General features: G+C 40.7%; 1 protein-coding gene across 2 annotated transcripts in view; it reads left to right on the top strand.

Annotated features, from left to right (window-relative positions):
- LOC146972388 (RNA-binding motif, single-stranded-interacting protein 3-like) overlaps window positions 1–22,976 on the top strand; it is a 108,298-nt gene that overhangs the window by 81,502 nt on the left and 3,820 nt on the right. For both annotated transcript variants that reach the window (XM_085802554.1, XM_085802555.1), the window contains exons 7-10: window positions 6,127–6,233; window positions 12,138–12,181; window positions 15,899–15,995; window positions 18,680–18,730. In XM_085802554.1, the coding sequence (XP_085658680.1) occupies window positions 6,127–6,233; window positions 12,138–12,181; window positions 15,899–15,995; window positions 18,680–18,730 (299 nt within the window). The remainder of the gene's footprint in view (window positions 1–6,126; window positions 6,234–12,137; window positions 12,182–15,898; window positions 15,996–18,679; window positions 18,731–22,976) is intronic.

Raw genomic sequence — 22,976 nt, 5'->3', positions numbered from 1 at the left:
TTACTTGCCTGTGTCAGGCTCTTGCCAACAACTTATTTTGTTCAGTAGTATTGACCAGCGGGAGGCACACATGTGCAGGCAGGCGCAACTACACACCGTATAGTGCAGTGTGTGGGTGGGTGTCTTTATATTTTTGGTCTTTCAGTATTTGAGATCACACATTTTTCATAGGGATGGAGCTCAGAGGCACCTTGTACAACGAGGTAAAAACACAAAATTCAGGTTCAGCTTGAAGCACTGGAAACTGATGCGATACATGATTTATCAATCACAAAAAGTGTCTCCATATTTGTTGAAAAAGAAAATTTGAAGTTTGAAAGGTTTAAATAATCATGCACAGAAATACACAGACAAAATCCCAACAACTCCTTCTCTTCATCCCCACACTCCAATATAATATGATCCACTAAGCAGCCACTTCTGCCTTCATTAATTTTCCATCAGACCTTAGGAATCGTCTTAATAGTGCAGTAGTTTTCTCTGCAACCTAAGAAAGTATGTGTCTATTTGCCACTAAATGTGTGAGCACTTGCCCTACCTAACAGGACAACTGGTTAGAAAAGCACAGCTGGAGAAACAAGGGCAACACTGTTTTGCTTCAGGCTACAAAGATCAATTTCTGTGTGACTTTAGCGATTGTGAGCAATAATTTTTCCTCATTCGATTTGGTTTGAATTTAATGTCTTCAACTCTGTGTCCTGTTTACCAAAATTTCACATCTCTCTGAACTCTTTAGATAACCAAATATTTGGTTCGGACAATGTTAATTAAGTTGACATGCCTGAATGTGACCCATTTTGGGGGCAGGCACAGCTGTACCCAAATTCATCATGAATCCATCACTTTACGTTACATAGAGGCAAGAGTGAGAACAGCAGGGGTCAAAGTGACAATTAAAACTGTTCCTCCTGTTAAAGCCCTCGTGTGACATGCAACAGATTGTAGAGCTGCGAAGCAAGCTCAATAATTAATTTGATGCACCAGTTTGAGCTGTTTTTTTTTCACAGGTAATCTCGTCTCTGGATGTTTTACTGCTGTTGTTGCTTCCTGATTATGTGGTGACTGAGTTCACCTCTCAATAATAAATAACATTCATTATCGTTGTTATCATCGGCAGTATTTATGGCCCGTCTCTGTGGTTGTGGGTGAACTGCAGAGTGTGTTGAAGGGATTTTTTTTCTTTTTCTCTGCCAGTGAAATGCATGATATCACAATCGTGCCACCACAGGCATCACCTGAAGCTAATACAACAGTGATGTTACACTTGTCTCTTTTTACATTGTAGAGTATGATGTGAATAAAACGATTTTAGGGATTACTTCAGCTGTTACGTTATTGTTGTTATCTGTGTGACAGTAAAATACTAGTGAGCTTTTCAATTCAAAATAAAATGGTTGATTGGATTCATTTGCTTTTGATAAAAGACTCAATAGACAAAACGCCTTCACAGGTTGGTGGATTTTTTTGCACTGTATTGTTGCTGAACCTTTAGCTCATTATCCAATATTCTGGTTAATTCATGGCCATTTCCAATCCTTTCACCAGCTGTGCTCCATTGAAATCCTGGTTAGCAAGACCAATTGTACAATATTGTGTTATTGTCAGGAGTGACAGATATCCTCTTTGTCTGAAAGTGGAAATTAGCAGGCCACACCAAACACATAATTATCACAGGACGTTTGACTGTATTGATATTGTTTTTGTCCACAGGAATGTATTCACACTTATACTACACATATAATTTGTATACTATATACTTCGAATGAACTTTATTTCATGTTACGCTTACATTTTTGTATTTGTTGGATGAAAAGAATTAGATTATTTTACTTCACTTAGCTTGCTGTTATAACACAGAGCTCAAACACTTAATTTGCTATGTTTTGATGTGTTGTTTTGGTGGGATTGTGAAATGCCATGACAGTGTAATCTGGCATGTCAGATTTAAATAATAATGGGATTAAACTCCAGGTATCTGAGAGACTGACAACATTGTGTGGAAAATATGAATTATCTATAGAAAAAAGAAACAGAGCTTTCTCCTATTAATTGGACTGTCCAAATTTCCTCAAACCAAATACCAGACTCCTGCAGCAGTCTCTGAAAAACACTGCATTCAAGCTCCAGACGCACTAAGGCAACCAAAACACGATAACAGTATTGATGTATGTCTCTGCGTTGGCGTGTTTGTGCATATAAACAGTGGCCCGTAGCGCTGGGCCACTGTTTAATGTCTGGAGCCATTTTTCCAGCTCAGATATAAAAATATCTTACAGCAACAACGATGCTGGTATGGGAGTTTTTATGTGGAAGTGTGCTTCTATGGGGGATTATACAAAATGGCCTCTGTCTCTGTTGTTGCTGTAATATATGTAACAATCATAGTAACTCATAGAAATGTCCCTCTGAAATCATTACATATTTTACTCAGAGCCAGGTTGTTAATCTAAGCAACAGCAGGCGAAAAAATGAAGGAAAAGTGCTTTGACATTTTAGTCTGTTGTTCTTCAGCAGGCATCAATCACATCAATGGATATTTTCTCCAATATTTTAATGTTCCTATCTGAGCATAATCTACTCTGTATTTTTGCATCACTAATTCTAACAATAATTGGGCTACTTTTCATCTCACCTTGGTCCATAAACACTTTTATTGCTGTTGATGTGGAGAGTAAAAATAACAGATTCCATTCAAAATACAGAGGCACCCTTCATGCAGAACTCGAGGACAAACATTTGTTTCAGATCAGCGAGATTTTCTTCTGTCTTTGTGTGGTACTTTAGAGGAGATACAGAGAAGAAAGTGTCCTGACTATAAACTTGACAAGTTGTCAGCCAGCGACAATGTGGCTTTCTCTGTTTGTCATGCCAGTAAAACAAAACAGCAACAACAGAGCTCAGACACTGCCTTTAAATGTGTATTAAGAGTTTTTGTCTGTCCTCATGTCCCATGTTTTCTCTCACATGAAGCGGCAATCATTTGTCACAAAAATACAGACACATCAATAGGTGTTTAGCTCCACACCCATAAACCTGACAGTTAAATCCTGCCCATGTCATTTTCAAATGTGTCCTCTACCATAATCTGGAGCTAATCCTGCTCTGAATTTAAAATTAGAATTCACATCTTTTTCATATTAATAATATATTTTTCTTTTCATGTTTTTTTTATCAGTCTTAAATGCCACATATTGATTCAACCTAAGATCAGCTAATAGATTTTGCATTTGCATTACAGTGACCACTTATCACAAGACCTTTTGCCAAAGTTTCACAAATTACATTTTGGATAGTTTCCCAAAGGCCCAGGAGCTAACCAGAGTTGCAAATGGAGCACAATACGTTTCATTGCCATCATTTCATCAAAAATAAATATGTTGCCACTTCGAAGACAGGTGCTGTGGAAATGGTTCTTTGCATCTGATCATCTGAGGAACAGTTAACAGTTGTCCAGCATTTACAGTAATATGAACATAGCATGATATTATGTTATTTTGATCTAATACTCTATTGTTTTGTCACCTTTATAGTAGGTACAGTATTTGGGTTAGGGAAAGCCCTGCAGTGGAAATGCAAACAAGAGCTCAAAATAAAAAAAACTTATTGTTTTTTAATTTTGGTCCTGTGGGGCTCCTCTTTTCCTCTGAAAATGGCTAAAAGGTGACAAGGATCTGCTGAAGAATAAAGGCCTAAGTGAGCTTAAAACACTGACAAACAAGCAGCACCAACAGATTTCTGAATATCCTTTGGTGCCACCACCTATGTTTCTTATATGACAAGGATTCCCTCTGTGCTTTAACTCCCCATCTTTACTTCAAAACATCCATCACCTGTGATGTACGGAGATGCATATAAACATCATGCGCAGCGTACGCCTACACACGCAGCTGTTTACCAGATGTACATAAATGCATGGAGGAGAGTGGGTGAAAGAAGGAGAGAGAAAGGGAGTGATTGAGAAAGATGAATAGTGGAGGCAGGGGATGATAACAGAGGCCCGGCCATGTTGGCCTGTTATCTAGATAGAAATCAAGTTAAAACAGTGTAATGACAAAGTACTGCTAAATGCAGTGTAATCATATGGGACTGTGAATCTCCATCTTCTTACCTTTGGAGTACCCATCCAGGCCCCAGGCATTCTGCATAACTCGTCTCAACCTTGAGCTCTGAAAGCTTTGCTCCGCTGAGAACACCTCTTCTCATTTTTCAGTTTACAGAAATGAAGAAACATTTTTCTGAAGTAGGCGAGGTAATTGCGTAGTTTATTTTGGCATTTATGATGTGTGAATCACTACCAGCGTGATAATATCGCCTTTGCTGGTTCACTGAATTTCAAGTCTCATCTTAAGAATTTCTTTATTTCCAAGCTACAGATTTGACTCTTTCTGCAGTTCGAAATCATTTCCAGTGAAACGGGACCAGAGTGCCAGCTAATAGCCTCTTTAAAGATCTAGCCAGTGACTCAAACATGCCTTGTGGATGTTTTAGAGCAACAAGTGAGAGAGGCAATGTACAGAAGTAGGTGGCTTTTTCAAATTCAGGGTCAAGAGGTGTCCTCAGAAAACTGACTCAGAGCACTTGTTGGTGTTCCACTGCTGCAAGTAAAGTTTAGACCTTTAGAAATTCATCTCGTCGCAGATAGCATTTAAATGCCCTTAAATTTTAACATGTCCACATTTTGTGATTGCCAGTTAAAAATATTGCTCCTGAATATTATCTAATTCATTTCTTATTCACTCCCAGGAGGGAAACTGAACTCAAAGAAAGACACAAGATATGTGCTTGGTATTCACACCAGTCATACAAAGAAATACATTGTTCATCCTCTGGTATCAGACAAAGCAGTGTTTTCTGAGCCTACGCCCTCGTCAGCATTATGTTATGTTATGTTTTCTTTTTTCCTAAGAGTATAATGCATATAAATGTTAATGTATATAGAGATACCTTCAGCTTTTTATAACACACCTCAGGCAGTTCTCATACTTTAGTAACTAACTGTTTCAAAATCCATAATATCTTAAGGTAGTATTTCTTTTCAGCCAGAGTGGGAAGGTTAGTAAGCATGTACAGTTTTGTTTATTCATTTATTTTAGTAATTTATCATCTTTATCTGTCTCTAATCTGTTCATGATGTTTATGCTGATTACAGGGCTGGTTCTGAGTTTTAATTTGAGTGTACATGTGTACGTTTCTATGCGTGCATGTGGTTGAACAATAAGTCGAAATCCAAGAAATATACCCTGTGGTCAGAGATCACATAAACCAGAAGACTGCCTGCCGACTTCATAAACCATCAAGTGTCTTATCAGAGTGTCCTGGCTCATGTCAAGATTGGACTTTTTTATTGTGTTTGTTGAGTCATGCTGAAGCATTTCCCAGAAATGAAAGAAAGGCCATTATTCACGCACACTTGCTTTGAAACAAATTCTAAAGAAATTATTTAAAAAATAAAATAAATTGATAACAGAACAAAGCTTTTTTTTTTGCTTTTACTTTAGGAGAATCCTGCGCCGATACAGTTGCTTTCCACTATTTCACAAGCCTGCAGGGTATTTGAGGCAGAAGCCTATCAGGTTGTAGTTGGAGTTTGGTGAACTTTTGTGTGGGAGGTCACACTTGGCTAATCCTATTTGTAATCAAGGCTTTCTTCTTTCTCTGGTCCAAGAAAGGGACCATGTTGTCTTTGGAGCAATCACAACCGCAGTCTATAGCCTGGGGGTCAAGCTGTGTGGAGTTATGTTGCGTGTTAAGTATGCGTGTTCGGTTTGTCGTTTGAACCACACTTACCATGCTTTGATGATTAGCCCATGGCTTTGTTTCCACGTCAAGGCTGCTTTTGTTCAACACACAGTTGTAGGAGTTGTAGAGATGGTGCGATAACTGCTGTTGTTTAGATGTTTGGATTAAGATTAAGCGGAAGAGATAAATGTAAAACTGAGGTGCCGTTTTCAGGTTCAGTTGATCCATGTTATCTTTTTCTTTAAACCCCAACATAGCACCCTGTCTTTAAATCTCAGCTTGTAATGTAACTTCATACATGAAATTTCACCTTCCCCTGTTGTTAAAATGATTAATCAATCTGTGTTCACTCTCTCTTTCTCTTTCTCTGTCTGTTTTACTCTGTAGCCCCGGCAGAGCCATTGCTGTGCAAATTTGCTGATGGAGGCCAGAAAAAGAGGCAGACCCAGGTCAAGTATCCCCAGAATGGCCGACCATGGACACGGGAAGGAGAGGTAAAGCCTAAAAGTTTATTTAACCATCACACAAAGCTCACCAGTTCCTATCAGAAAAGATTCCCGTCATCTGTCATGGCAGCCTTTTCTTAAAACACAAGTGGAAACAGCAATTGTAAACCAAGGACTTTGTCTTTCAATCAGTATTTTACAAAATACTGTAATCCTTTCTACAGTCTGCCACTGTAAAAGAAAGCAACATAAGATTTTCCTGTGGCACAGGTATGCTGCAGCAGACATTCTCTAAATCAACAATAGCCTCTTGCCTCCCATGATCAGAATGAGCGCTGTGTCTACATAGAGCCTTTTTAGGAGGAAATACTAAAGTTAACAAAACCATAAGTGGTATTATTCTTACTAAGTTGCAAGTTATATAGTAGAGTCTATCCACTAAGCTCTTTGAAACCTATTCCTACTCAGCTTTCTAGTAAAAGCATAACACTAATCTAATCATAATAGAAGTGAGAGTGAAATACTGTTGCACAAGCTACAATAGATGGCACTGTACTGTAGCATTTCACAGCTGCTTCACAGGAAACACTACAAAGGGTCTAACAAGTCATCCTTTTCATACACTTTAAATTTTAGCTGATGTTCCCTTTGACATCCGTTTCTTTTTCACATTTTATGACAGAGTATAAAACCTGAAAAGCTTGACAGGCCCCCCTGCGGGGTCATTATCAGCTTTCATTTCCAATAACATACTGTGGGCAGAAGTTAGAGATGCTGCTGTCAATATGAAGGCAGGCATATAAGTTATTAAATTTAAAATACAAGGTTATTCCAAGGCGCCAATGCCAAGTTGTTTTTTCTTTTGTTGAAACTCCCACTCTCAGTCTGTCATCTGCAGGAGAAATGAAACCTCGCGGAACAGACTGAAAGCAGATTGACTGTTGCACAATGCTACAAGTACAGAAGTTGTTAGTGTCGATACCAAAGCATCAATTTACAGAACAAGGGAAAGTGAATAATAATGTCACCACCCACACACTGAGTACAGTTTTAAACAGTTTCCCAACATTCACGTTACATGGCGGTTGGGAAAGAGTAGCGTGGTGAAGTGAACTGAAATGGAACTAGGCTGAAACAACTGTGCTGAAACAAGAGACGCCACAACAAAAACAGGATGCCACAGTATTTGTGTTGGACTTTCGTGCGTGTCTGTGTGTGGCAGACATAGATTGCAGTTTTATTTGTTTTTGTTTTTTTTCCTCTCTTTTTTTTGTGAGAGCAAAGCAAGACAAATCACACCAGAGCTTAGTTAACACTAGAGGCCTTGGTGTTAGTGGTTCTTTGTGTCCCGTCAACATTTGTGAATTGTCAGCTGTACTTAAAATAAATGATCCGTGCTTTCAGTGGGATTCCTCACACATTTGTCAGTGGCCCAAGTCCTGACAAGCCCCACTTGGCGTTGCAGAGGAAAAGCATCCCTTCAGAGGTTTATGCATTTGTCAGAGCCAAGTCTCAGAGTCCAGGCAGACTAATAGAGACATCTGGCCAGGGAGGTGCTTTGAGGGGCCTCACAGCGTCCTCACTCAGTCAGCCGACTCTAATCTCCCACAACCACTCACTCCTAAATGAATCTGGCCTTGGGACTATGACATGGGCACATATCACATACAAGATCACTCACATATAACATTTGTGCAGAGAAGCACACTTTGGGTAAACATGGGCGGATTAGGAGAAAATGGGCTCCGTGGGCACAGCCTATGTGGGCCCCTCACCTTTCTACAAAGGGAGGGCACATTCTTCGTATTCATTCTGGGTTATCTCTCCATGCATTTTATATTTCATTTGGTTGTCTGGTATTTCCTTCAACAACAAATGTTTTGCATCTTTGTGGGTCTCTTTGTGTCTCGTTGTGTCTCTGGTCATTTTGTATCTTTTTTGTAGTTTTCTTTGTAGCCATCTGTGGAGTTCTCTGTGTGGTCTTGTGTCTGTATTTGAAGTTTTTGCGTTTCTTTGTCGTTCTTTTGAATTTCTCTGTAGTCGACGAACTTTCCAAAAAGTAATGTTAACAAACACATCTAAGAGAGGCTCTGGTCCAGGAGCCCCCCTGAAGGTGTCCTGATGTGTCCACATGTGTTTCACATACACACATTCATGGACAAATGCTGGCGTTGCGCAGCAGCTGAGGAATCTTGACCAGTTGTTGTTGTTAGATGAAGGAAACTTAGAGGACAAGATGCAAATATCAAGATGCTTCACAGAGCTGATCTCTTCCAGCTCTTGCTTAGAAATCAGCAACGCAGCAATGAATACAAATTTAGCTCAAGGTGAAAGGTAGAATTCTTGTTTATGTGCGATATAAATTTTACCTGCTTTAAATCAGTTGTTGTCAGTATGAAAATGAATCTCAAGCTTTGGACTGATTCATTTTGATGTCATCAATGTCTGGCACTTATTGCCTGTGCAGTCTGTAGGCCCCTTGTCCTGGCTGGGAACAGTGTTTGGGGGGAAAACCAAACATCTTAGCAGAGTTCAGCTTCAGGGCACACTTTCAACTGGAAAGAAGAGCCATGTGTGGAATAAAGAATGAAAAGTGTACAGTATAAATGACTTTTGGAAGGCCATGATTTGAAGAGGAGTGATGGAAGACAAGACATAGGAAAATAAAAATAAAAGATCAGATGAATATAAACACAATTGATACTTAAAGTAGAAGTAAGCAATCCGGTTGTTTTGGCTAACTTTCTGTCAGCCGATGGAATTAGCAGTCCCCGCCCTCATCCCTATGTCACCACATTCACGCGCATCCCTTGGCTGCAGACACAGAGAGGACCGCCCCTTTATGCCGTTCTCTCTCCTCATTGGATAAAGGTTGTAGGATACAAGGAAAGTTTTCTCCTCGGCTTACAGCAGAGCAGAGTGACTGACAGACCCGTGTTTTGGACCAAACACTCTATATAAGTGATTGCTGTCGGAAGATATAACTATTTAAGACTTATATTAACACAAACATTCCACTTACTTCTGCTTTAAAGGGACAACGAGGAGTTTTGGAAAGCGAAGCGTTCTCACACTACATTTCCCATGAGCCTCCGCGCACGGTGAAATTCTTGGACCGGCGCAAGACGGACATCTTGCCAAGAATGTTTTCATTCATCAAGAATTAAAGTCAGAGGTTCGAAGATGATCAGATACCGTCATAGTTCGGTGGCATTATTACCATGACCCGCCGGGCAGCGTCCGCGAAACCGAAAGTAAGGAAGCGCTGGTCGGCTCACCCAGCATTTCCGCCACCACTAATAATAACAAAATAACGATAGAGACAAAACGATATATTTATCGAAAATGGAGCCATTACCAAGTGTGGGTAACGTAGATTCATCCACATTAATATGAGACTTTTTTATTGTCGCGGAATTTTTCGTTCTGCCGACGGAGAAACTCCTCGCTGTCCCTTTAAGGTCCAACATCAAGAAGAAGTACTGTAGTGGAGTGGATGAAGCTCTTCATTCATTTGCACATGACAAAAGAAGTGAAGCACAGATAGTAAATATTCACATAATGATGAACACTTCACTTAATCGGGACAACAGGAGGAGGGACACAGAGTATAAGCTTAGCTCTCACACTGGTATTATGCAGCTGGAGTGTAAAATCTTTCCTTAGTCATTAGTGCTGAGCACTGAAGTAATAACTTAGCCCTGTGATTAGTGGTGATTGATACTGAAAAATGACAATGTGGTATCCACTTTCAGTTTCATGAGCAGCGTTTGCTTTGATTGTGGTGATGAAAACCGGATTGTTGTATTTAGTAAATAATATTCATAATTGGCTCCCAAACTGTCAATTTTTTTCCCTCCTTTTTTCCAAAGCTTCATGGAGATGAAGTTCTGGCTTGATTTGATTAAATGAGTACTTTTGGTGCTTTTTGGCAACCACTAAGTACCCTGACTGATAATACAGATGTTCGCTGTGACAACAAGCGCCGGCTGCGTCTGTGACAGCTCAGACAAGCTTCAAGTCTTCAAAACTTCAGAACTCATTTTCCTCCAGATTGCCTCCTTTCTGTTTTATCCTTTGTGCGTTCACAAAGCCATACAGTTACAGCGAATAACTGACTAACTTTTCACTTCCGTACAGTATGAAAGATTTTCAATTGAAGCAGATGTCCTGTCACCTTAGATCATGGTGGTGACCAATGTTTTTTCCTCTGTGTTGGTCTTTCTGTAACATTTTTTGTGGTCCACATTGTTAAGTGCAAGTTGTGCAAATCCAATATTTACCACATTTGTTTTGAAAAGAGGTGTTTGTGGTGTTTGTTTCAATTAGGACATTCATCCATCGATATTCCTTATTCGTTTTTACATTGATGAATACATTGTTTTGTTATTTGAATTTTCTAAACCAAAATCATAGAAAACTACCAATACAAATTAAGTCTGAGGAACAATAAGAAGTTGTCTACTCTCACAATGTATATTGTTTTCAATCATATGTTGTTTACAACACAGAGCACTGAACCTGGGGCCTCTTGTGTTGTTACATATCCGCAGTAACAAAGAAGGTACTTCATACCTATGCCCAACCATAGTCACTCAAGCTGTGAAGCTAATAATAGTCATCCCTCAGAGGTACAGTAATATACCGTCCGTTGGAAGTGCATGGCACGAGTGCTTTCAGGGCATGTCCATAGCATTTTTTCTATTTTAATGATGGAAAAAAATATCATTGCACATGTTTCAAAGCGGTTGTTTTTTGTCTCTTAATTCAGTATGGGAGTTTGAGCTGCAGTATGCAATAAGCCAGCAAGAGTGCCATCTCACATTCCCTTTTAAAGCTAGGCGCATTGGCAGCTTGGTGGATTGCCATTATAAAGGCCCAGTGTTTCACCTAGAATTAGATTGTATTGGTTACATATTGTGACTGACCGTCGAGCCCAGTGCTTGCAGTCACATGCAGCAGCTCAAAGAAAGGGCAAGACAGGGCTGAGGCAATCAATGCTCTGTGTACAGTTACACAAATCACAATCTAAGACATCTTTTATGTTACATTATGAGAAGCAATGCAAATAAATCTTCAAGTTAATTATGAAACTGGTGGGATAGATTTAGTTTGGATGTTGAATGGGAAAAGCTGTGGCAGGTACAATGCTTTTCTGCAGAGCCTCGTATCCAAGAAATGCCCCAATACACATCTTGTGCACTGCACATGCCTATGTAGACACGCATTATTTATTATTTTCTATCGTCACTACAGTATGCACCCTTAAAATAACACTGTTAAATCCTGCAAACCAGGTTTTTGTAGGTCAATCTCTCTGCTGCCTCAAGATAGCAATGTGCCAACAATGCACCTGACCACACCTCATTTTAAGACCAACACACCCATGGGAGCTCAAAGTGTGTTTGCTATTTAATCAGTTTGGGTGATGGACGGGAACATGAAAACCACATCGGTCAGAAACTTGAAAAGATATATTGTGTTGCAGAGCAAGATGGAGGTTTGTGTTTGTGTTCATTGCTGAATATGACACCTAGTTTTAAGACACAAACACGCAGAATCGTTTTATTCATAGTGCTTTTAACCTGCCCATTTGAGATTTTTGGCCCCAAGAGGAAATCATCTGTTGTGATTTATTTAGCAGTTTTTTGTATCCATCTTATTTGTTTATAATGGTGAATTTGAAGATAAAGTGAGTGTGTTCAGTGTTTATTTTACAGTATGAATCACTTGTATTCCTCACTGTCTCTCCCTCCCTCAATTCATCTTTTTATTGTCTTTACTGTTTGTGCTAATATTAGTAAACGTAAGGGTTAGTAAAGTGTTTTTTAATCTCAGTTGACACCACAAAATAACAGTTTATACAACAAAATCATAATGAGTGCAAGCAGAAATCCTTCAAAAATATTCCAAACCTTAAGTGTGTTTGTTTCTGTCTCTTGCTCTCTCCAGAGTGGTATGGCGTTGACGTATGATCCCACTGCAATGCAGAACGGGTAGGTGGAAAGTTTTCTTCACAGATTTACAAACTGAATGTTCAACTCTACTTTTGATTGGTATTCCTCGCCAAGTATTTGTAAAGCAAACAGCTTTAGTCCTCACATCAGCACCTGCACGTGAGCCTGTAACAAAACTGACACATACTCTAGCAAACCCGCACTGAAGCACATATGTACCAGCCATCCATCAGCTCCCGTATCCACAAGAGCACTTGCATGCAAATGAGCAGACAACACATGTGCATGCACCTCAAACAGATACAGGACACACAGGTCATTAACACACACACACCTCTCCCTCTCTGCCTCTCCGGCTCTTGACCTGGTTATCACACCTGATTGATGCAGATTGGGCATTTATTTATGCACCTATATGCATACAAGCTGTCAGACATGTAGGTTTTGATTGCAGACAGGGAAGTTGGGTGGTGTTGCAGTGCCGCTGTAAGACTTTCGTCAGCCGAGGCTATCTGCAGTGCTCCCAGGCTGAATGCAGAGAGCCGAGTGTCTGCCTGTTTCAGGGGGAAATTGGAGATAGGTCCTGTCTGCTAGGAATGCTGCTGGTGATGCGATCCCAGGAGACGCTTCCCTCCAGCTCTGTGTTTCTCTTCTCCTCCTCCTTGTATTCTCAATCCTCCTTCCTCTTTGCGTCTTCACTCCGCTCCCCTTCCTTACTCTTGTCCTGTTGTACATTCACTTTTCTTTATATTACCTTTAAACTCGTCCTTCTGCTTGTCTGACCTTATCTTAAATTGTTTTTCAACTATTTTTCCTCTTGCTCCCCTTCTTTGCATTGTTGTCTTGTTTATTTTTTTATCCCTTCTAATTCCTACTCTCCATTTCCAAGCATCTGCCTTACTTTTGGTCGTCTCTGATGTGTCTGTGCGTGTGTGCGTGCTCGTGCCTGCATAAATGCATGCTCACACGCGAGCATCTGTGCACTTGCGGTGCTTAAGCCCTCTCCGACCTCTCTTCCGAGGTCGTCCGAGCTCCTTCCGGCGAGGCACTAAATGACTGTGAAATGCTAATGCAGCTAATTAGAGAGGCGAAAGGCAGGGAGGGAATGGGCTGAATAAAAAGGGAGGGCTGGGTGGGGTCAAGAGGAGGGCAAAGGCAAAAATAAAGTCAGGACAAGGAGAGGGGAAGGGTACGAATCAATTACAGGTTTGTGAGCTTGTCCAAGCTTGAGTACGGCTGGTGTTTAGGATCTGATGCCAATCCGATGTTATTGGAAACATGTGCTGCAATCGGCCAGACTGCTTTGGCTTATAGCCTGTCCTCTCTCTATCAGAGAAACACAACGTTCGCTTTCTCCGGGGGCTCTTTTTCTCAATCTCCTGCCTCCTATCTGGTCAGTCTCTTTTTGTTTTGTTTCTTCACCCTGCTCAGTTTCTCTCTGCCTCTGTTCTTACCGCTTTGTCTCTCTCTTCTGTCTCCCCTGCCCACATGCACGTAGACAGTATATTTTAGCATGCTCGCCCACATTTCTCTGCTGAAAAGTCACTGAGGTCGGCACTAAATCATTCGCTAATTTTTCAGGGCAAACTCCTGACAGTGTGGCTAGGTCACACCAGGGATTCACAGAGAGGTTTTAAATTCAATCCCGTCTTAATGTTCTCTTCGCAATTACATGTTTAGTGTATTGTTTAAACAGCCACGCTGGAGTCCCTATTGACAACACGCTGCTAAAGGCTAATAGCCTCCATCAATAACCTTGGATCTGTCCTCTATCTACTATTTCTCTCTCTCAATACACATCACTCTAATGAAAAATACAATAAACACAATCAGAGAGCCAAATTGAATAACCCTGTTGCATTCACTCATTTGTATTCATCAGTGACAGTAATACACTATCTCTAATGCAAGTCATACATTAATTGTACAGTCAAAAAGATGGATCCATACTGCTGTATGATTAACAGAGGACTTTTTTTTTCTTGTCACTGATCATCACATGTTCCAGTTCTTACTTTAACTTAGATCTGTATCTTTCTGGTTATTTTAATCCAGGTCATGTCAATAGTTGACATATATCCATAAAAGCAAATACACAGTGCTGTAGCTCAAAGAAATCAATGGCAGCACAGAATATTTGTGTAACTGAGAACACGCCTAGATTCCTTTGAGATTATATTAACAGTGAAAGCTAAGGAGACATAAAGGTAAGCCAGAGTTTAAAGGTGCAAGAGGAAAATTGAAGAAAATCTATGTCCCTTCAAGGAGGTATGGGGAAATCGAAGTGAGTTGAGCCAGTATCAACACACCTACAGTGAGATAAAACACACAATCAACCTGCACATGAACCAGAGCTGAAACTTGGCAAGAGAAAACATATATTACAAATACTTCATGGGATTTCTTTTTCTGGTTCCAAAGAAGTGAACCACACTATAACTGTTGCAACTTTACTCTTTATGTGCAACTACTTAGGCTCCAACACACAGAGGCGAGTGTAAAAAATCCAGCAGGGAGGCTGGAGCCATGTGAAGCACAATCACGCTCTGGAGCTTATCACATGCAGTTGGAAACCACCTGCATCCACAAGGCATGGACCGCAAAGAGTTTGGAAATATCTGAGGGTTTGCATCTCGCAGCTGAGATTCAAAACGGCCCGTGCTATCACTGGCCGAACAAATATAATGTGAAACAGAAAGCGCAGTAGCAGAACAGGTGGGCACCGCAAGAACCCATTTCACCATGAAATGAGATGTGTGCTTGTGTCACAGTGTAGAAGTACCAATTCATCTACGTTTTCCTGTCTTTGACTGGTTACTCAGCTCCACTGTCATCTCTGTATGTTGTGCATTCTACTATAAATAGACAGCTACAGACACTGAATAATATATTTCTCAGTTTAACCTTTAAAAGTAAACCAAAGGTGTTTAAGTACATTGCTCCCCCAATTAAGCAACACTTGATTTGTGGCAAGTGCCTTTTATACAGTCATGGTTGTTAGAGATAGGTAGAGGAGCCCCCCCCCTCTCTCTCTCCCTCCCTTCCCTTGCCCCATTATTCAGTCAACAGACACTTGGGGATCGATCGGGCACAGCATCACGGCCTGGCGGATGAAACATGTCCTCTCTAGGTACACAATGATAAATAAAGCACCACAAGCCACAGTATTCAACCGCTGCAGGGCTGAGGGGGTGAAACGGAAAGAGAAAAGAGATGGAGCAAAATCAGAAGGGCAAACAAAGGTATATAGGAGGAGAAGTAAACAGAGTATAAAATGCAGATGTTACAGATGCAGCCCTTCTTTCAAAGTGGAATATGCGTAGGTGGGAACATGGAAGGCAATACTGAATTATTTCACCCACTCACACATTAAGGTGATAATTCATTATTATGCATAGCAGTGGAGCACACTCCTTTGTAACATGATGTGTACTCCGGTGCAGTGTCAAGTCTCATTGGAAGACGTCTTTGATGGTTCGGCGCAGAGTGAAGCTGCAATATTTATTGTTTCCAAGACAGCCTTGATGATGTCTGATCCATTTCGTCAGGTGGTATCTAGAAGTGTACTGGGTGGTTGCAGACAAAGAGGTACAAAAGGCTCATTTTCAGACTTACATGTGGCTACATCTTGCGTGCAGAGAAGCCTCTTGACTGACGTTACATTTATACAAACATAATACTTTTGGTCAACATGCCCTTTATTCAATTTTATCCCGTTTACATCAAAATTAACCATTTGTTTGTTTCCTTTCATAGGTTTTACTCTTCACCATACAGCATCTCTACCAATCGGATGATTGCACAAACATCAATCACGCCCTTCATTGCTGCCTCTCCTGTCTCCACGTATCAGGTGGGTGGATCCTGTCTGAGGCCTGCTGGGTTAGGTTGTGTCTTTGTATTGTACAAAATCAAAAGGGCCACCTTAAACTAGCAACTAAGAGATTGTCTGTTTTATTAAAGGGATAGTTGAAACATTTTGGCAAATTGGCCCATTGCCATAATCCCTATAGTTTTAGGAGTAGGTTCGATACCTTTAATTGTCGGTGCAAATTATTTTTAGAACGGCGGAGCAGAGCCACGAGCTGCTCAGAGCTACGCTACGGAGGATCATGGGATTTCTTGGTTTCCCTCATCAAACTAATCAAATACACAATCCAACAACTCCAAAACGCTCCCGTGGACAAGTTGTGACCTGCACATTCACCACACTATGAGATAATAACGTAACGTTACGAGACAGAGTTGTTTTCGAGGTAAATTCATGCAAGGGCAGTTTTTCAGCAAGCAGTCTCTGCATTTACCTTGAAAACCTTTACCTACCTACCTTTAAAGGTCTGAACTGGTCTGGATATCTTTGCAGCTAAAATGTTTCATCTTCATTTCTTTCCAAATTCAAGTTGCAAATCACCACACCCAAGATCCAGCTTATGATGTCCTTTTTTGCCAGTTTATACCCAGATTTGGCAAAGCAGCTCATGTTCTTAGTTAAACAGACCTCCAGGATGGTTCTGATGAGCATACAATCCCGTCTGCTAACTGTTAACATCTTGAACAGTTCTTTAGTTTAGAGTTAGTAGATTTAGTTTTTCTCAGTGACAAATCCCATGAACAGATCAAAACTAGCCATGAATTGATCCGACAAATACGTATCGACAAGAGCCAAAGCCTGATATATCTTGTTCCATTCCACCGCCATGGAGCTCCATTAGTGTTAAAATCACATCAGTGAATCACACTGTTACACTGGCTAAAACACAATATAGCCTTCATTACCATGAAGACTATTGTTCGGTTTTTTTGACACCTTGCCTGTCCTGCTGTTGTAAATATAGAGTACAAAGAAAACAAGAACAGTTTATCTGTACAGCACCTTTGACAGATACAAAACCACACAGTGCTTTACATCAATAAAGAAAGTACAAAAACATTCCCAACACAGACAACTGAAACAGCAAATAAAAAGCACTAAAATAACATTGAGCGGCTTTTCAGACTGACTAACCAAAAGCCCTTCTTTCTTTTTATAGACATTTTCAGCTGCTTCATAGAGATTTCACAGGAGTTTAGGGATCGTAATGATAAGGGGAGAGCATACAAAAATGGAAGTGGAAGTCTGAAAGTACGACGGACAAACACATTGTTGATTTCTATCTTTTCATGGGATGTGCTGAGAGTATGAAAAGTATAGCACAACAGCTTAGGTGAAGTTAACTCATCCACAGCAGTTTTCTCCAATTTGAATTTGATTTTTTTTTTAATCTGGATTCACAGGTCAGAGAGTAGAGTTTGTCTTTTCTCGGGAAAGACTTCAACACAGAAATCGAGTTAATAGTTGCCTCCATAGCAGTTCTGAGTCTGGCAATGATAAAACATAGGATTATATTGCAGCACTCCTCCCATCGATCTTTCATTCTTAGGCACAAATCCTCCTTTTGTCTGTCTCCCTCTGTTCCCATGCGTCGCTCACACACACTCACACAAAGACACACACACTATATAGCAACTCATGTCAAAGCTGGTCTTGGTGATGTAGCTTTGGTTCTTTGATTGACTTGATCCTCGGTTTGTCAAACACGTAGACTTTAAAACAAACAGCAGTCCTCCCCCACAGGTTTTCTCCAGCACTGCTGTAAATGAGAAAGGCAAATGCAAAAACACACCTTCAGCAGAGTGGAATTAGATACTGAGACACAATCACATCCTGCTTTATTTTAAGGGAAACACCGGAGGAAGTTAACCTGCCTTGCATTATTTTAACTCCCCATGCTCCCACACATACACGCACTTATATGATTACTATATACACACATGCCATATCTTACTTGTGACAAAGGGGCCTCTGGGGACTTGTTTCTCCTCATGCTAGGGTTGGGCAGTGGGCAGCAGGAGAAGATGAAAGTGGTATTTTGTGGCCAAGACAGACTTTGATGATGAAACCTCCTCTGTGAAGCAGTAATTATTAGACTGTATTGCTCTCTGTGGTCTTCATATCCTCTTATAATTACAACATAACATACTGTATAGTGGACCCTCGGTTACCGCTGTAATATTCTTTAAGACACACTGCCGCAGGGACTGAGGCTCTGAAATGGGCTTGTAAAGACTTGAGCTAATGATTAATTTTCTCTCTTCTCCTCTTTGGTTTTCTCATTTTCGCTCCCTTCCTGTCATTCTGTCTCACAATTGTCCTTCTTTATGCTCCCTTTTCCGCAATTCTTTACCCACTTACACGATCTTCTTTTTGATCTTCCCTTTCCTCTCATCTCTTCCTGACCTCCCTTCTGCATCCTCCTACTCATGCCCATCCTCTCCTCCTTTAATTACTTTATTTTTCTTATCCTTCCTTTCTTTCTACCCTCCGTCTTTCTTATTTCTATGTCCTTCGTCATCTCTGGTCATACTGTCGTCACCTCTACCTTTGCATCTCTTCTCTTCTCTTCTCTTCTCTTCTCTTCTCTTCTCTTCTCTTCTCTTCTCTTCTCTTCTCTTCTCTTCTCTTCTCTTCTCTTCTCTTCTCTTCTCTTCCCTCCCCAGGTCCAGAGTACATCTTGGATGCCACATCAACAGTATGTTATGCAACCCACAGTAAGTTTTTTGTCATATGTTATCTTGATCCCAGTGGAGTCATTTTCTCCATGTTTGTCACTGTCTCCTGTCATCCCTGTGTTAGCATGTCTCGGTATTTTTTCCTCAGGTACTTTTCAGTCTGTTACTGTAATCTCAACTCATGCAGATAATTTACTGTAATGCTTAGTGGAGAAAAACTGGCAGTGAATGTGAAGGTCCGTCATTGGCAGCCCCAGGATTTATGGATTTGAAATTATTTAGCCGTCCATTAAAAAAAAAAAAATCATTATGTCTTGTTTGAGCCATAATGTTCACTCGGCTTGCCTTCAATTGATAACAGTGTTTAACGTCTTCAGATTTTTTTATATCTCATATTTCAGTGCAAGTGATGGATTATTACTGATATGTAATCACCAAAATTGAAAAAAAAGCCAAATAATGACAGAAAAATGAGACACAGTTTCCAACAAGTGCAACAGTGCATGGGAGCCAAACCCCAGTCGGACCAAAAAAGAAAAAACCTAAAGCCCTGCATTTGAGTCCTGCTCTGCTGAATCAGCCTGAGAGTAACCTCTTTAAACAGCGAGAAGAGCTCAGCGGAGCCAAGTCTGAAATCCATAATAAAAGGCTGCTCCCTGCTGGACTGACATAGAACTGCATGAACAGAAAATGAATTCCCGTAAATGTAGTGGTAAATATAGTGCTGACGTTAAAGTGAGTTTCAACTGCCAACCTTAAATCAGATTTATAAAAAAATATTAAGGAGGCTTCAGACTGAGCTCAGTGTAAATACACATACAGTACACACAAAACCTTATTCCACATTAGCCATATTAATAACCTCCACAGACGTTGCATTTACATCATCAATCATTTACAGTAAAAACTCCACAGTTTCATCCAATCCAGAGACACAGCCTTCTGTTAATGTATTTCTATAATTGGTGGAAGGAGAGAGGCATACTTTACGCTTTGTCACAGGTTATAAACTGGGTAATTATATCTTAGTACTGTACAACAGGGGGCGAATACAAAAAGAAAAAATAGAAAAGATTGAATTATGTTGGGTCCCTTCAGGAAAGTACATCAGATGAATCAGATGAACCTCAAATTACCTCTTAAACATGTTTATACTAGTTCATAGATCCACAGGATTTGCTTATGTACAGTCTACAGTATGTTAATAATGTTTACATGACGTCTGGGGAATAATGCTAAACTAGACTGTAAAACGTGTATTTGATTTTTATACCCATGGGTTTTAATTACACCGTATATAACCTCCTCTAAGGCAGGGTTCATATGAAGGGGAAAGAAAAAAAATCTTTCAGACACAGCACATTATCTGGGCAGTAATGCCATCCCATGACGACACTGTCTCATCCAGTTTTTATGTAATGGAAAAACAGGATTTACAGTACAGCATCCTCCTGCAGTATCAGTATCAGTATTTCTCGAAAATAAAGTTGGCTCCTCTCACAAAGAGATGACAGTCAAAACAGATCTTATCATCCAGATTTTTATCTGTAATTGTGTCAGTGAGTTGGTTTCTCGCCAACAGCCGCAGACTATTTTACACCTTCAGAATTTAGCCACGCTTCATTGAATTGTCGACTGTAGGAGGCTGGAAGATAGAAGCAGCACAGGTATGGCAGCTATATCAGTCATGCACTGAGTAACTGAAGCAAATGCCGCCTAACACAATACTTAAACTAGTTCCAAATTCTGTTGCTCCTCCTCTCTGTCTTCCTATCTGTCTTCCTCTTTGTGTCTACCTGCCAACTGCTAAACACATTCTGTTGTCATGTCTGATTAAAATTATGTCTGTGGGAGAGGATAATACCCTTCTGTAAATGTGTTTTCAAACAAATGTCCCATCTAATTATCTGGCAGGCCGCTTGATATGACTTCCTCAGACTTGGGAGAGAAGACACAGAGAGAGAGGGAGAGGAGAAGAAAGAGTGAGGGATTGGAGTAGGAGAAAATAAATAAAGTGCCTGCATTTGACAGAGAAAGGACAGGGGGAGAGGCAGGCGCTGGGAGAGATGAGGAAAGAAGGGATTACAAAGAATAAATTGAGAACAAAGAAAAGAAAACAACTGCTGCAAAAGCATGTCTGGGCTGTGCGTGCCTGTTCCCCAGCCTTGTCTCTGCATAGTCAAAATCCCTGTTAGACAACAAAGGCGAGGGCTAGTCATTGTATTTCCTGGATACAGAGGAGCTTGGCAAATTAAAGTTGCGTCAGGGAGGGAGACTGGGAGAGACACAGCAGCTTAATTCTGTTCCTATGGCAGCAGAGTCTTCCTCACTGCTGTAGCACGGTTAATGACTGGTAACTCCGATTAATGGTGTGCACTCATTGACACATTTGGGTTGATGCACAGGAGCGCACCTCTGTTAATCACCCAGCCAATAGTCCATCACGGAGGTAGAGATGTTTTACCTGCATGTGTTACCAAACTTGTGAATTCGCCTTCAGTGTGTCGCTGGCAAAAGCACAGACTTTCACAGATACACACTGTAGACACACTGTTGCTTAAGAAACAAATGACCCAATTAAAAGGTTAGAATGAGAGAAATGAAAACAGTGCTAAGTGCTGTTTTTGTTCCTGAGGAATAAAGAAAGGGCACATACATGCACTCAGACATCTATATTTACACACAGACACATGGAAATGAATTCAGATGTGCGCACACACACACACACACACACAAACACACCTATACACACAGTGGAGTGCCTTAAGGACTGTGTGTTTCCGAGTCTTGGTGGAATGCCCAGATTACTTGAACTCCCTGTCTTTACATCTTAATTAGTGAGAGGATGTCTTTGTGCATAATTACTCACAAATCCCCCTACAGGAAATGAATGCATTACCCTAACCATGCATAGCAAGAAAGACATGGAAGGCAGCTTATTGGGGAGGGCTGTAATGAGACATCCAAAGAATTGGGATTTTAGATCTTCCTGAGTTAAATTACCATGTTAAACCCATTTTAGGAGACAAAGGGGGTGAAGAATGTGTCGGAAGAAAGCACAGTTCAGTACGTATCTCAGCTTGCAAATATTGCACAATACTCACTTTGTGTCTTTTTTTAAAGCTGAGATCCTGTGTTTGCAGAACTGCCACCTGTGCTGCGGGTTTTGTGTGTTAAAAAAACAAATTAAAGGTGAGAAAGAGAAGAAGGGTGTGGTTGAGGATGGGAAGTAGAATAATACAAACATCTGCTTTCCAGAGAAAGACACCTACAAGAAAACAAACTGTCCACATCCCTTTGCGTGCGTATACGCACGGTGCGCCCGTCACACCAGCAGCAGTTAGTGGTTTTCTCGATAAACGGGTGTCATTATCACTAATACTGTGCATTTGATGCTGCACGGTGCCTGCAGCACTCTGTTAGTCAGCTTCACTTCTCTACTGGAAAAATGACAGCAAAAGAGGGGGAGGAGGAGGAGAGAGAGGGGGAGGTGCGCTAGTGAGGGAACGAGTGAGTTCAGAGTTGAAGCAGATCTCATGTTTGTCTCTTTCCTGTCCTCAGGGTAAAAGATAACTGTCTGTCTCGTGTGCTCATTAATTGTTCATTTGATACGTGAAAACAATAACATGCTTTACCACACACAGTTACGCACACATCACACAACCATTATTACATTGTAGATGAAGATGCATGCAGAGATCCCAAGTTTAACACTTGTACGGCTATACATCATAGCATATAATTAGTCAGTCTGGATCTCCTTTCTCTCCGCATGGAAGCCTGCTGCGAAATTGAATGAAGGGAGAGAAAGAGCAAGGGAGGATAAGAAATCTTTAAAGGAGAGAACATATTATATACATGAATGAAACACATGGGTATTAGCTAGATTCTAGCTGCTAAATCTACCTGCCAGAGCTGAAGCTTTGTGCAGGTGTGCGGCTAGATCTCTTGATGCATCTGTGTATGAATGCACATGTAGATGTTTCTGTATTTTTATGTGTGTATATGTATACTGTATATACACAATACATATGTGTGTGTGTGTGTGTGTGTGTGGGTGGGTGGGTGTGCTTGCATAACAAGTGCCACTCATTCACTTGTGATGTGGAGGACGGTGTTGACAGAGAGTTTCTGATAGCCAGGCTGTACTTCAAACAGATCTCCCCATGAAGACAGCAGTCAGGAAGAAGAGCACTCACCACTGTTAACAGCTCTGACAATCCCTGTCTGTGCTGTGTGTGTGTGTGTGTGTGTGTGTGTGTGTGTGTGTGTGTGTGTGTGTGTG

This window comes from Trachurus japonicus, chromosome 16 (genome assembly GCF_045865225.1).
Source record: "Trachurus japonicus isolate A0001 chromosome 16, Traja_1.0".
NCBI lineage: Eukaryota > Metazoa > Chordata > Actinopteri > Carangiformes > Carangidae > Trachurus > Trachurus japonicus.
This window is presented reverse-complemented; position numbering and strand designations above follow the sequence as displayed.